This window comes from Bactrocera latifrons, unplaced genomic scaffold, assembly GCF_001853355.1.
Source record: "Bactrocera latifrons isolate USDA-ARS-PBARC rearing strain unplaced genomic scaffold, ASM185335v1 scaffold_14, whole genome shotgun sequence".
Taxonomy (NCBI): Eukaryota; Metazoa; Arthropoda; class Insecta; order Diptera; family Tephritidae; genus Bactrocera; species Bactrocera latifrons.
Window position 1 is genome coordinate 165264 of NW_017534852.1, and position 10922 is coordinate 176185.

Consider the following 10922-nt stretch of genomic DNA (forward strand, 5'->3'; position numbering starts at 1 on the left):
AAAAAAAAAAAAAAAAAAACTTGAAAAGGGGAACTGCTTCAACTGCTTAAGTTTACATTACATTTTGCAATATTTTTCTCAGTCCAATTATTTACAGGTGGCAACTATTTTCAAAAATTGTTTTAATAGTATTTGCTACTTATGGTATCCATTTGGTATTGCTAAAGCAGTATAACCTGAATAGTTGTATCTTAAAAAGCACTGTTAAGTTTCTACAAAATTTAAAACTTGCTTATCTTTCTTTCTTTGTAGGTCTTGGCTTTCGACCAATGCCCCCAGAGGCAAATGTAGAGAGCACTTTAATCTGGTACGAGAAATCGAGACCCGAAAATTACAAATACTGGGTCGATGAAACTGCAACATTCCTCCAATGTGAGTATAAAGCCAATTTAAAATAAAATTATTTATGTTATATTTCAATGTTTTGTGCGTGTAAGTCAGTCAATGTTTTAGCTGTCTCTTATACACATCTAGAATTTATCTGTCTATCTATCTTTTGGTAAATATCTTTCAACATTTCTCTCAGCTATTTTTTCTATAGCTGGCAACTCCATACCAAAATATATTTCAAATTAAAAAAAAAACTTAAAACGGACGTTTTCGGAAACACTTTAATATACTTTTTGGAATATGTTTGGCACATTATTTCTTACTTCTTCTTCTTCTTAATTGGCGTAGACACCGCTTACGCGATTATAGTCGAGTTAACAACAGCGCGCCAGTCGTTCTTCTTTTGGCTACGTGGCGCCAATTGGATATTCCAAGCGTTGCCAGGTCTTTCTCTACCTGATCCTTTCAACGGAGTGGAGGTCTTCCTCTTCCTCTGCTTCCTCCGACGGGTACAGCGTCGAACGCTTTCAGAGCTGGAGTGTTTTCGTCCATTCTGACCTAGCCAGCGTAGCCGCTGTTGATATCAATATCATGGGCATACGCCAGCAGCTGTACACTCTTATAGAAGATTGTAATTTCTTACACGATGCATAATTTATTTAATATGTGGCAGCTCCGTTACAAAATTTGCAAGAAACAAAAGTGTAGCTACTAATTTAGCAAAGGTGCCCTATTAGTGCTTGTTGTGCAATATTTCCCACCATTTTTTGTTTGTTGTAGGTGACAAAACCATTCCAAAACTTTAGTAATAATTCACAAAAAAAAAAAAACAAAAAACAAAAAAAAAAAAAAAAAAAAAAAAAAAACAAAAAACAAAAAAAAAAAAAAAAAAACTTGAAAAGGGGAACTGCTTCAACTGCTTAAGTTTACATTACATTTTGCAATATTTTTCTCAGTCCAATTATTTACAGGTGGCAACTATTTTCAAAAATTGTTTTAATAGTATTTGCTACTTATGGTATCCATTTGGTATTGCTAAAGCAGTATAACCTGAATAGTTGTATCTTAAAAAGCACTGTTAAGTTTCTACAAAATTTAAAACTTGCTTATCTTTCTTTCTTTGTAGGTCTTGGCTTTCGACCAATGCCCCCAGAGGCAAATGTAGAGAGCACTTTAATCTGGTACGAGAAATCGAGACCCGAAAATTACAAATACTGGGTCGATGAAACTGCAACATTCCTCCAATGTGAGTATAAAGCCAATTTAAAATAAAATTAGTTATGTTATATTTCAATGTATTGTGTGCAATTTTTGTGTGTGTAAGTCAGTCAATGTTTTAGGACTTGAATAATTGTTTTSGTATTTTATAAATGACAATTCGTTTATCAGTTTGAGTTTTACATTTTAGCTTAAACGAATTTTTGAATTCAAGTCTCCACGAATACACGGAAAATATTTTTCAGAGCCTTACGAGTGGATAAATTTTCCTAAATTTTCAATAGGTGGCAACTCTATTAAAAAAATGTTACTTTTTAAATTTTAGGAAGSGCAATTTTTAATGCGTAACTGCATCCGTCTTGATATTTTGCTTAACTTAAATTTTTTTGTAAAGCGGCAATCCTATTTCAAAATTAACGCAAATCGAAGTTTTTTGGATTATTTTCTGGCCTTAAATATTTTAATGTAATCATACGTAGTTATACTTTGCTTTTTTTGTTGGGTGGCAACACTATTTAAAAATTKATCCAAATCGAAGATTTTTAGAATATGTTCGGGCTTTATAATTAGGACAATTTTAGTAATATTTTCAGTTTTATTATTTTTATACAAAAAGGTGGCAACTCTATACCAACAAATTTATTAATTAAAGAGCATTAAAACAGTTTCTTTCTAAAAATGTTATTTTTTTAAACGTTTACTAAAGCCTCGGCAACAATTTGCTTATATAAAATTGTTACATTAAAACTCTATTTAAAATTGAACCAAATCGATCATTTCCAGAAAGTTTTTGGAAATACAAGGCTTAAACGCGTTATAATTAGCCCACTTTTTTTTTCAATTTTACTTTTTCGGTACATAAATAGGGTGGCAATTCATTATAATTTTTATATTTATTATATTTGAGCACTGTTTTGCCCTRAGAAATGAGAGCACTACCCCTAATTCCTAACTGAAATTCAAAGCAATACATTACTAAAGCACCAAACAGTTACATCAGTAAAATAAAATACAGATATTACAAATAAAGAGAATTAGGTTCAAATTCGGTACTTATTAATTTATTTTTAGATCATTTAAAAATTTCAGATACTCAAAACTTTTTATTTTTATTACACATGTTAACTCAATGTTGAAATCGGCATAATTTCTAGCTGTGCCCAAGAGTAAGTGTGTATATAGAAGATGAAACCGAAATGAAAAAAATTCATAAATGCTAGTACTTACTTGCTGTAACAGAGACTAGAATTACAGCTACATGATAAATTTGCTAAAAAAAATAAAAAAAAGGTTTGCTAATATATACATATGTATATGTACGTAGTTTATTGCTATAAAATATTGTACACTATCGCTATAAAATAATATAAAATTCCTGTTGCGTTGAAATTCTGAAAATTTAGTCTTATGTATTTATTTTGTATTTCAACCTTTTTACAGCTATAAATTACGTCTTCTTTAAGTGTCTTACTTTTATTGCTAAACTAAAATGCTTTCTTTCTACTTTCTCATGCATTACTTCAAAATTATTTATTGATTACAAATATTATTTCAAACACACACAGCCTATGAAAATCTACCAAAGCAGAACCAAGTGAATTGTTCATTCGAAAATCCACCACCAGAGGGTAAAGTTTGCGCTTTTGATGCCAACTCTTTCGCTCCATGCACAAAGGAGAACAACTTCGGCTATCATCAGGCCAGACCATGCATATTCCTGAAGTTGAATAAGGTAGAAAATATTTTTGCTACAAACTGTGAAAAAAAAATGTTTACAAAAATATTTTCTTTGCAATTTTTTTTGCACAGATTTACAACTGGGAACCAGCTATCTACAACGACTCAAAACATCTACCAGTTGATATGCCTGTCGAACTGCAGAACCATATTAAAGAGAAGGAAAGCTTGCGACCAAATCAAGTGAGTGTAGAAAGAAATAAAATTTCTTTGAAAAAAATACCGTGTAATTGGAAAAAATGGGTTTTTGGCAATTGAGAAATATTTACACATACATATGACTTCTGAGATGTTGTTAGTGTTTTCAGGGAACTCTCTTGAGTTAAGTGTTCTTTTGCCACTCACGTATAAAAATGTGTTAAGACCCCAAAATATGTATATTCACAACTCGAACTTATATGTATATTATAACAGTTTATTATTACACTATTTCACTAASCAATTACTTTTATTAATTTCCATTTAACAGACCAGCGTCGTTTGGATCTCCTGCGAAGGCGAAAACCCTGCCGATGTGGAAAATATTAAGGCACGCGATTACTATCCACGCATGGGTTTCCCCGGCTATTATTTCCCATTCAAAAATATCGAAGGATATGTACAGCCAATTGTTGCCGTACAATTTACCGTTGAAAGTAAGTGACAATTTCTAATATTTCCATTTTATTAATATTCAATTGCCCGCGAAACTATAAAAAAAGAAAAAAAAACGAAGAAAGAACAGTTTGAATGTCAATCTAACCAAAATCTTCAATTAACATTTTTTTTTTTAAAGAAAACCATGTTAATGTAGATCAACGCACTGCAGCGCTCACAAAAATTATTACCAATTTACATAAAAATAAAAATGAATTTATAGTTCGACAGAAAATGGGTAAATTTTGCTATTTTTAGAAACGTTCAAAAAGTGTTGCCCATCGAAATGTCGAACGGTGTGGAAAATCCGTCGTAAAAGCAGCTGCTATTGCTACAYGTGCCATGAGATTGCCATCACTGAATGATGTTACAGTGACAACGTAATTGACAGCTGTCACACTGGTGACATTTTTGGTACTTTTTAATGTGTCATTGTATATTAATGGACGTGCTGCAACGTTTTGACACTGAAGAAGATTGTGAAATTGTGATATAATAGAAGCAATAATATTTTTTGAAATGCTTATATAAACGACTCACTCTTTTTAAAATGCCAATTATTTATTCATTTTTTTATTTATAGAATTATTTAGGTATTTTCACAGTAGTTTTTAGAAAGCTGCATTGTGTTTTCACGAAAAATACGCTTAGAGTAGGCGAAATCTATTATTTAGAGACGTGTGCGCCTAAAAATAAGCAATGTTAGTTTGCCACTAATAGTTTTCTCTAATTTAGAAAAATGTGTTAGCCAATATTAAGTTGTTTCTTATGTTGAAAGTTCTAATAAAAGATATTCATTGTTTCCTTATGAGCATGCACTTTCTATAGATTMTTTTTCAAAAACTTGAGATTGGGTATAGTATACAATTAGGCGTCAATACAAATATGTGATTATAAGCACATAAGTTTGGATGAAATTGTTATATTAAAAAACATTAACAAGTTTCAAACTACTTGATAACTTTTCGATAAGCACTCTATACTATTTGAAAGTAGATCCAATAAGTTACAAAGCTGAAAAGATTTTCAATAATTAAAACTATTCATAATAAAGACAAGTAAGGAAGGGCTAAGTTAGTGTGTCACCGCACATTTTATACTCTCGCATGACAAGTTTCATCAAGAAATCTAAATTTTTACTCAAGTGGTATATGTAACCATTTATCTGACGATATAAACCGTTATTAGCAACTTTATTGCGTGAGTATAAAAATGATGCCCTCTGAATTACATGAAAATATCTGAGAGATTTACCGCTATTTTCGGTGAAAAATTTGGTTAGGTTAGGCTACTGATTTCTTCGTGTTCGATATCAGGAACCCTGAAAAGTTATAGTCCGATCACGACAATTTTTACACAAGGGATACCTCAGCTAAAATACCGTATTTGTGTAAAGTTTTGTTCCAATTATTTGCGTTTATTCACAACACCGCCCTCGTTTTGTGCTTTGCTATCACATTTCGGGCAATTCTAAGCGACATTTGTGTACTAATTTTGTGGCAATGCTTATAGAAAAATTAAAAAAAAAATATTATTTATGTTATGAGATTGGGTTTCATGTTTATGGTCTTAATTCGAGTAAATAAGTTGACATATATTTTTACTGCGCAATATGTTTGTTACAAATAATGTGTCAAGACCGAATAGGAAATTATACTTTAGATGAAGTAGATTTAATGATGCACATTAAGCATATTTATTAAAACTTTAACTWTCGTGTTGGACATTGCGCCTAAATGTGGGCAATTTTTCGGTGTAAATTCTATCGTTTATTATTTATACTTTTTTAAACTGTTGTATAAAAGTAAAAAAAAAAAAATAAATATAAGAAGTGTTTTCCAATTCATGTTCAAATATTATTTTCAAGATTTCAAAAAATTGGCTTCATAAGTTTTTTGATTTAAGAAATTTATGAAAATTATAAAATTTCTAGCGTGTTGATTTAAGASTTATATCGACTGAATAAATATGGTAAGCTTATACTTGATTAGATTTTTTTTTGTTTAGATAAGAAAGCGCACTTATTTTTGGATAACTTTATCTGATTTTTAAAGTTTAAAAACAAAATATGCACTAACTTTCTTAACGTTCTAATTAGAGTTTCTCAACCTCCATTACCAACCKTATAATAGCTACATAAGCTATACACTGCTTTGAGAAGCCGCTTTTACTGCCGCTTGTGGCCTATCTGAATGAGTGCGTCTTTTGAGTTGGCGCCGTCACGGTGAAATTGAACAAAGTAGTAGCTGACATTTGTATACCGCATTCTGGCTCAGATTTGTCGGGGTTGCTAAAATATAAGATTTTTATTCTTCAAACCAATTTTGATTAAAGCAAATTAACAAACAAAATCTTTTCGGTTTTATGATTTTCCCCCTTAGAATCTTTTTTTAACTTTTCTATCTAGGAAAGTTTGAATTTAGGTTTATTACTCAACTCGCGGTTTTCTGAAGGTGTTATGTCTCGCCAACAGATAGTTTTTCACTTAGAAATTATCACGTAGAATATATTTGAAAAAAAACAGTTTACATATTCTGTTAATTTTGAGCGCTCCTTGATCTTTGAAAGAAAAAAACATAAGCTTTAAATTTAATGTGGAAAGTTTATTATCAGTCGACAGAAGGTTTTTGGCATTATTTCGAGGATTATAATTTTTAAATGCTGGCCGCGGATACGTCACAGAAGGGCCATCCATTTAGTCCAATTTTCGACTGGTACTTTGCGAATGACACGCGTGATGTCAGTCTAGGTTATGGCCTGAATCGAAGGAGATGCGATCAAACTTTAGACTTTACACATCTCGACAGGAAAAATTCCAACGGTGGGATATCAAGCGATCTTGTTRGCCAATCGGCCGACCCAAAACGTGAAGTTATCTGCTTACTGAGGTGATTCCACCGGTCCACAAACCACATCAAACCGTTTTGGTTTTTTTTCTGGATAAGCGGCAGCTCTTGACTATTTTCCGGTTCGTCCCAAATGCGGCAATTTTGCTTGCATTTGCTCGCTAAAGAAAATTTGGCACGCAAATGTCGGATCTGCTTGGAACTTTTCAAGAGTCCATAGAGTGAAGCGACGTAAAATGTTTTCAGTCATTTCATTTGTSAGTCCGACTCTCCACCGTCTTCGTGTACACTCTCAGCTACGACTGCTATATTTTCTTCACTACTTACTGGACATGGTCTATTTGGTCGAATATTATACAAGAATGAATGCTGGGTCTTAAGATGGATGATCGTRTTGCGAATAGTACTCTCAGTAGACCTATTACGTTGACCATAAGTTGAGCGAAGCGCGCGAAACAAATTATTTACAGAACGTGAACTTTCGTAATAAAGTTGAACCGTTTATAAACTCCACACGACTCATTCGGGATCTGTCAAAAAAAGGTTGATGAAAAAAGTACCTTTAATTGTATCACCCGTTACATACAGTCATTTCTGAAGCCATAAAATAAAATTCCTGTCATCATAACTTATAAGACCGACGAAGTCTGAGCTTCCAAATGTTTTAGCCTGGATCTCGCGAAAGCGGGCGGTTGAAGTATTTTTTCATACCTCCTTTTCTTCCAAATAGCTTATACAACTGGCATCCGGTAAATACCAGGCGGTTGCCGATAAACACTTCCTTTATGGTTGTAATGCATAGCTTTAAGCTCTAAAAAAGCTATTATAAGATTTATAAGCCCTTCTACATGGTTTTTTTGCTGCAAAACAACAAATTACGAGAGTAAGTCTAAGAAGAAAAACACAAATATTTTCTTTAATAATACAAGAAACAATAAATAACAGTTGTTACTTACTAACCTCGTTTAATAGCAGCTTGAATGCTCCAACCCTTATTCACTTTTAATTTGTTACTGCTACGGATTTATTTGTGCGTAAAACACAAATGCTGACTAATTACACTTTTTACTTTTAATTATGTATTAATTGCACTTTTTATTATGCACGAAAGGCTCTAATAACCCGCTATATTACATAAAGCTAGTTCCTGAGTTTGCAAGCGAAAAAAGTAAAAAAATTCTTTAAAAAATATAAAATTTTATAAAATATGTAAAATGGAAAGGAAACCTCCGGCAATTAAATATAGCGCTGCGTTGTGCTACTTATTTCAAGGTTTATCCAGCTTGCGCCAGTTGTTATGCAATAAGCTTCACTAATACACATGCAAAATCGTATGTAACTCTCTGTGCGAGTATTTTACATACAKWTRTACATATGTATACTACAGTTACGTGCACAATCGGTTATAACAAGGGTAACAGTTCGTCATTCAGCGTCAAAGTGGATCAAGCRTTTCTGAGCCATTAAACGAGTTTATTTTAATTTCTCTACCATTCGTGTGCATATTTAGTCGGTTCCGTTGTTTCGTCGACTCATCCATAAGCTCTTTCACTCCAGTTCTTTGGCTTGCAAATGACACCGTCCTCACCAAATATTCGACATATGCAAATGTGCCAACACTCAGGCATTCAAAAGTTGTAACCAACCAAGTCAACGGTACTTATTGTAATTGTGACTTCTTTTCATTTCCGTTTTGTGTTTGCGTAAACGTTGCTTTGCATTSCAAACTATTGGTGCAAAATGTAAAGAGAGATATGCAAATTTTTGCTGAAGCAGCACAGACTGTACCCAATGCAAAAGCAAACAAAAAAAAATAAAATAAAAAATAAAAAATTATTGAAAAACAAGTAAGGGAGGGCTAAATTCGGAAATAACTGAATATTTTATAATCTTTCAACTTGCATGGATTAAAGTCGGGGAAAACCTTCAGGTGCATGAGCCTTTTTCCCATTCAACTCATTTGTACAAGTAATGCACAGACATGGCARTAAGGAAACGATTCTCTTCAATTTTCAATTTTTAGTTATATATTAATTTTGGTTTAATGAAATTTTGTGGGCGTGGCAGTGGTCCGATTGCGCACATTTGCGAACTCGTCTTCACTTTTTTGCCAAGAAATTTTAGCCAGTTTCATCAGATATCTTAGTTTTTACTCAAATTATCGCTTGCACAGACGATCAGACGACGACTACGTAACAGGAATACCAGAATATTCTTTTTTAACCGGTCAAGGACTGGAAATCGACAGTATTCTGGAGCTACAAAAGCAACAAGAACAACTACTACTACTACAAAACCGGATGGACGGACAGTCGGAGCATCACTCGGACCCTATATCTAACTCGATTATTTTGATGTAATACAAATAACCGTTAGGTGAAAAAACTATTATGCTCTGTAGCAACATGTTGCAAGAGTATAACAAAATGTTGAAATTTATATAGAACGCGGATRTTTGCGAAAGAGTAGAGAAAAATARTCATGSACAAAGGGWGAAAAATAATAAYTTGCTATCAAAAGCATGCATKGCGTTAACAGACTATCCTGAGGGTTTATCCGGCAGCAAACAGCTTTGGCTGTCGACACTTTGTTTTTCCGAAGAAGAAGACACATGGAATAAATGAAAAATATACGTACAAGATGAACTGCCAAGCACACATTTCAAATACTTTTTATTAATAAACTCTGAAGCCATAACTGGATACCCAAACTTTCGCATGAATTTATTATTTTCATTGGAACAAATTTTCGCACATATTTATTCAAAATAATACGATATTAGGTTTTCCAGGCATTGACGTCGGTTTCTCAAAAGTAAAAATAAAATACTACTTATAAGCTTTACTGCTATTCATGCACCAACATTTAATTGCTTCGTCAGTGTCTTTAACATTTGACATACCTCGACAACATCTTCGAAAAGGCGAAACAATTTTTTTGCAAAAATTTCTTGGTTTTGCAACAATTTGTTAGCGAAACAACAAATAAAATACTTCTACCTCCACTTATTATTGGCTCATTTTCTCCTCATTTTCAACTAATCTTGACTCCAGAACTCAGCTTTATTTTTCTCCGCTTGAAAATCATGAAAGCTCACTAAAACGCGATCAACTGGGATACTCGATTTTAACAAGTTGTTTTGAGACAAGTTTTTCACCAGAAAAATCATGTTGAACAAATAGTATACCCTCATGATCATTCATCCGTACTTATCCACTGTTTCCGACAGCTAACCACTATTCGACTATTTCCGTTTTAGCTTGATCACACATAATTTTTGCGAAAGTTTTAGCTCTWAAGTAATTAAAACTGACGATCGAAATCGACATATTGTATCGATATTTTCGATAACTGGCCTTCTTAAGCGTAGAGTACATCTTAGGCGCGGTCTCAAGCCATGAAATCAAACTTAGAAACCCCATTCAAGCGAACGATTATTTTATATTAGTAAACTTTTTCAAGATCTATCACTTATCATCATAACCCTTATATGTAGTAGAGAAGTTGAGTTGGTGACGACATCTKTTAAAGTTATTATTAGAATACACGATAGAAGAATTTTTTCAAAGAATTTGTGAATCTCTACTCTTCRATAACGGCAAATATTATATTACAGCAGGCACTTCAAAGGGAATTCAAAATCAAAAGATGGTTGAAAGTAAATGTTATTGCATAGAAATCAAGTCTGAAATAATTCAAAGTGATATTAGCTGGTGATATAAAAGAAATACTGAATAAGATTTCAACATTGGARTTTTAAAGACGGGTATATGGATATCAAAAGTTAAGTTTTTGTCCTAATCATAATATACAATTTAATCAARCAATATTTGCCTTTATGGAACATGTTGTCTCAGTGCACTTCCCTAGATCGGATTTTCGTATATTTGGTGGAAAAAAGTTACAAAGTTCAAATCCTGCATAAGGTTTCAAGTAGASCGTAATAAATTAATAAATAAATAAGCCGGATACATTAAATTTTACAGGCAAAATGGTATGATACCACTTTAATGGAGTCGGAGTCAAAATTGGAYGAAAATAAAAGAAATCGAAACTACATTCACGCATACTTCCCATATAATACAATTTTAAATTACATCTGACTCTCTAATTTCCATTATACAAATCAGGTAGCAATTAATGTAAAGGGAGAAA

General features: G+C 32.5%; 1 protein-coding gene across 2 annotated transcripts in view; it reads left to right on the forward strand.

The window, feature by feature from the left end:
• LOC108965472 (sodium/potassium-transporting ATPase subunit beta-2) overlaps positions 1-10922 on the forward strand; it is a 96302-nt gene that overhangs the window by 62658 nt on the left and 22722 nt on the right. For both annotated transcript variants that reach the window (XM_018927920.1, XM_018927919.1), the window contains 4 exons: positions 253-372; positions 3114-3280; positions 3358-3468; positions 3755-3920. In XM_018927920.1, the coding sequence (XP_018783465.1) occupies positions 253-372; positions 3114-3280; positions 3358-3468; positions 3755-3920 (564 nt within the window). The remainder of the gene's footprint in view (positions 1-252; positions 373-3113; positions 3281-3357; positions 3469-3754; positions 3921-10922) is intronic.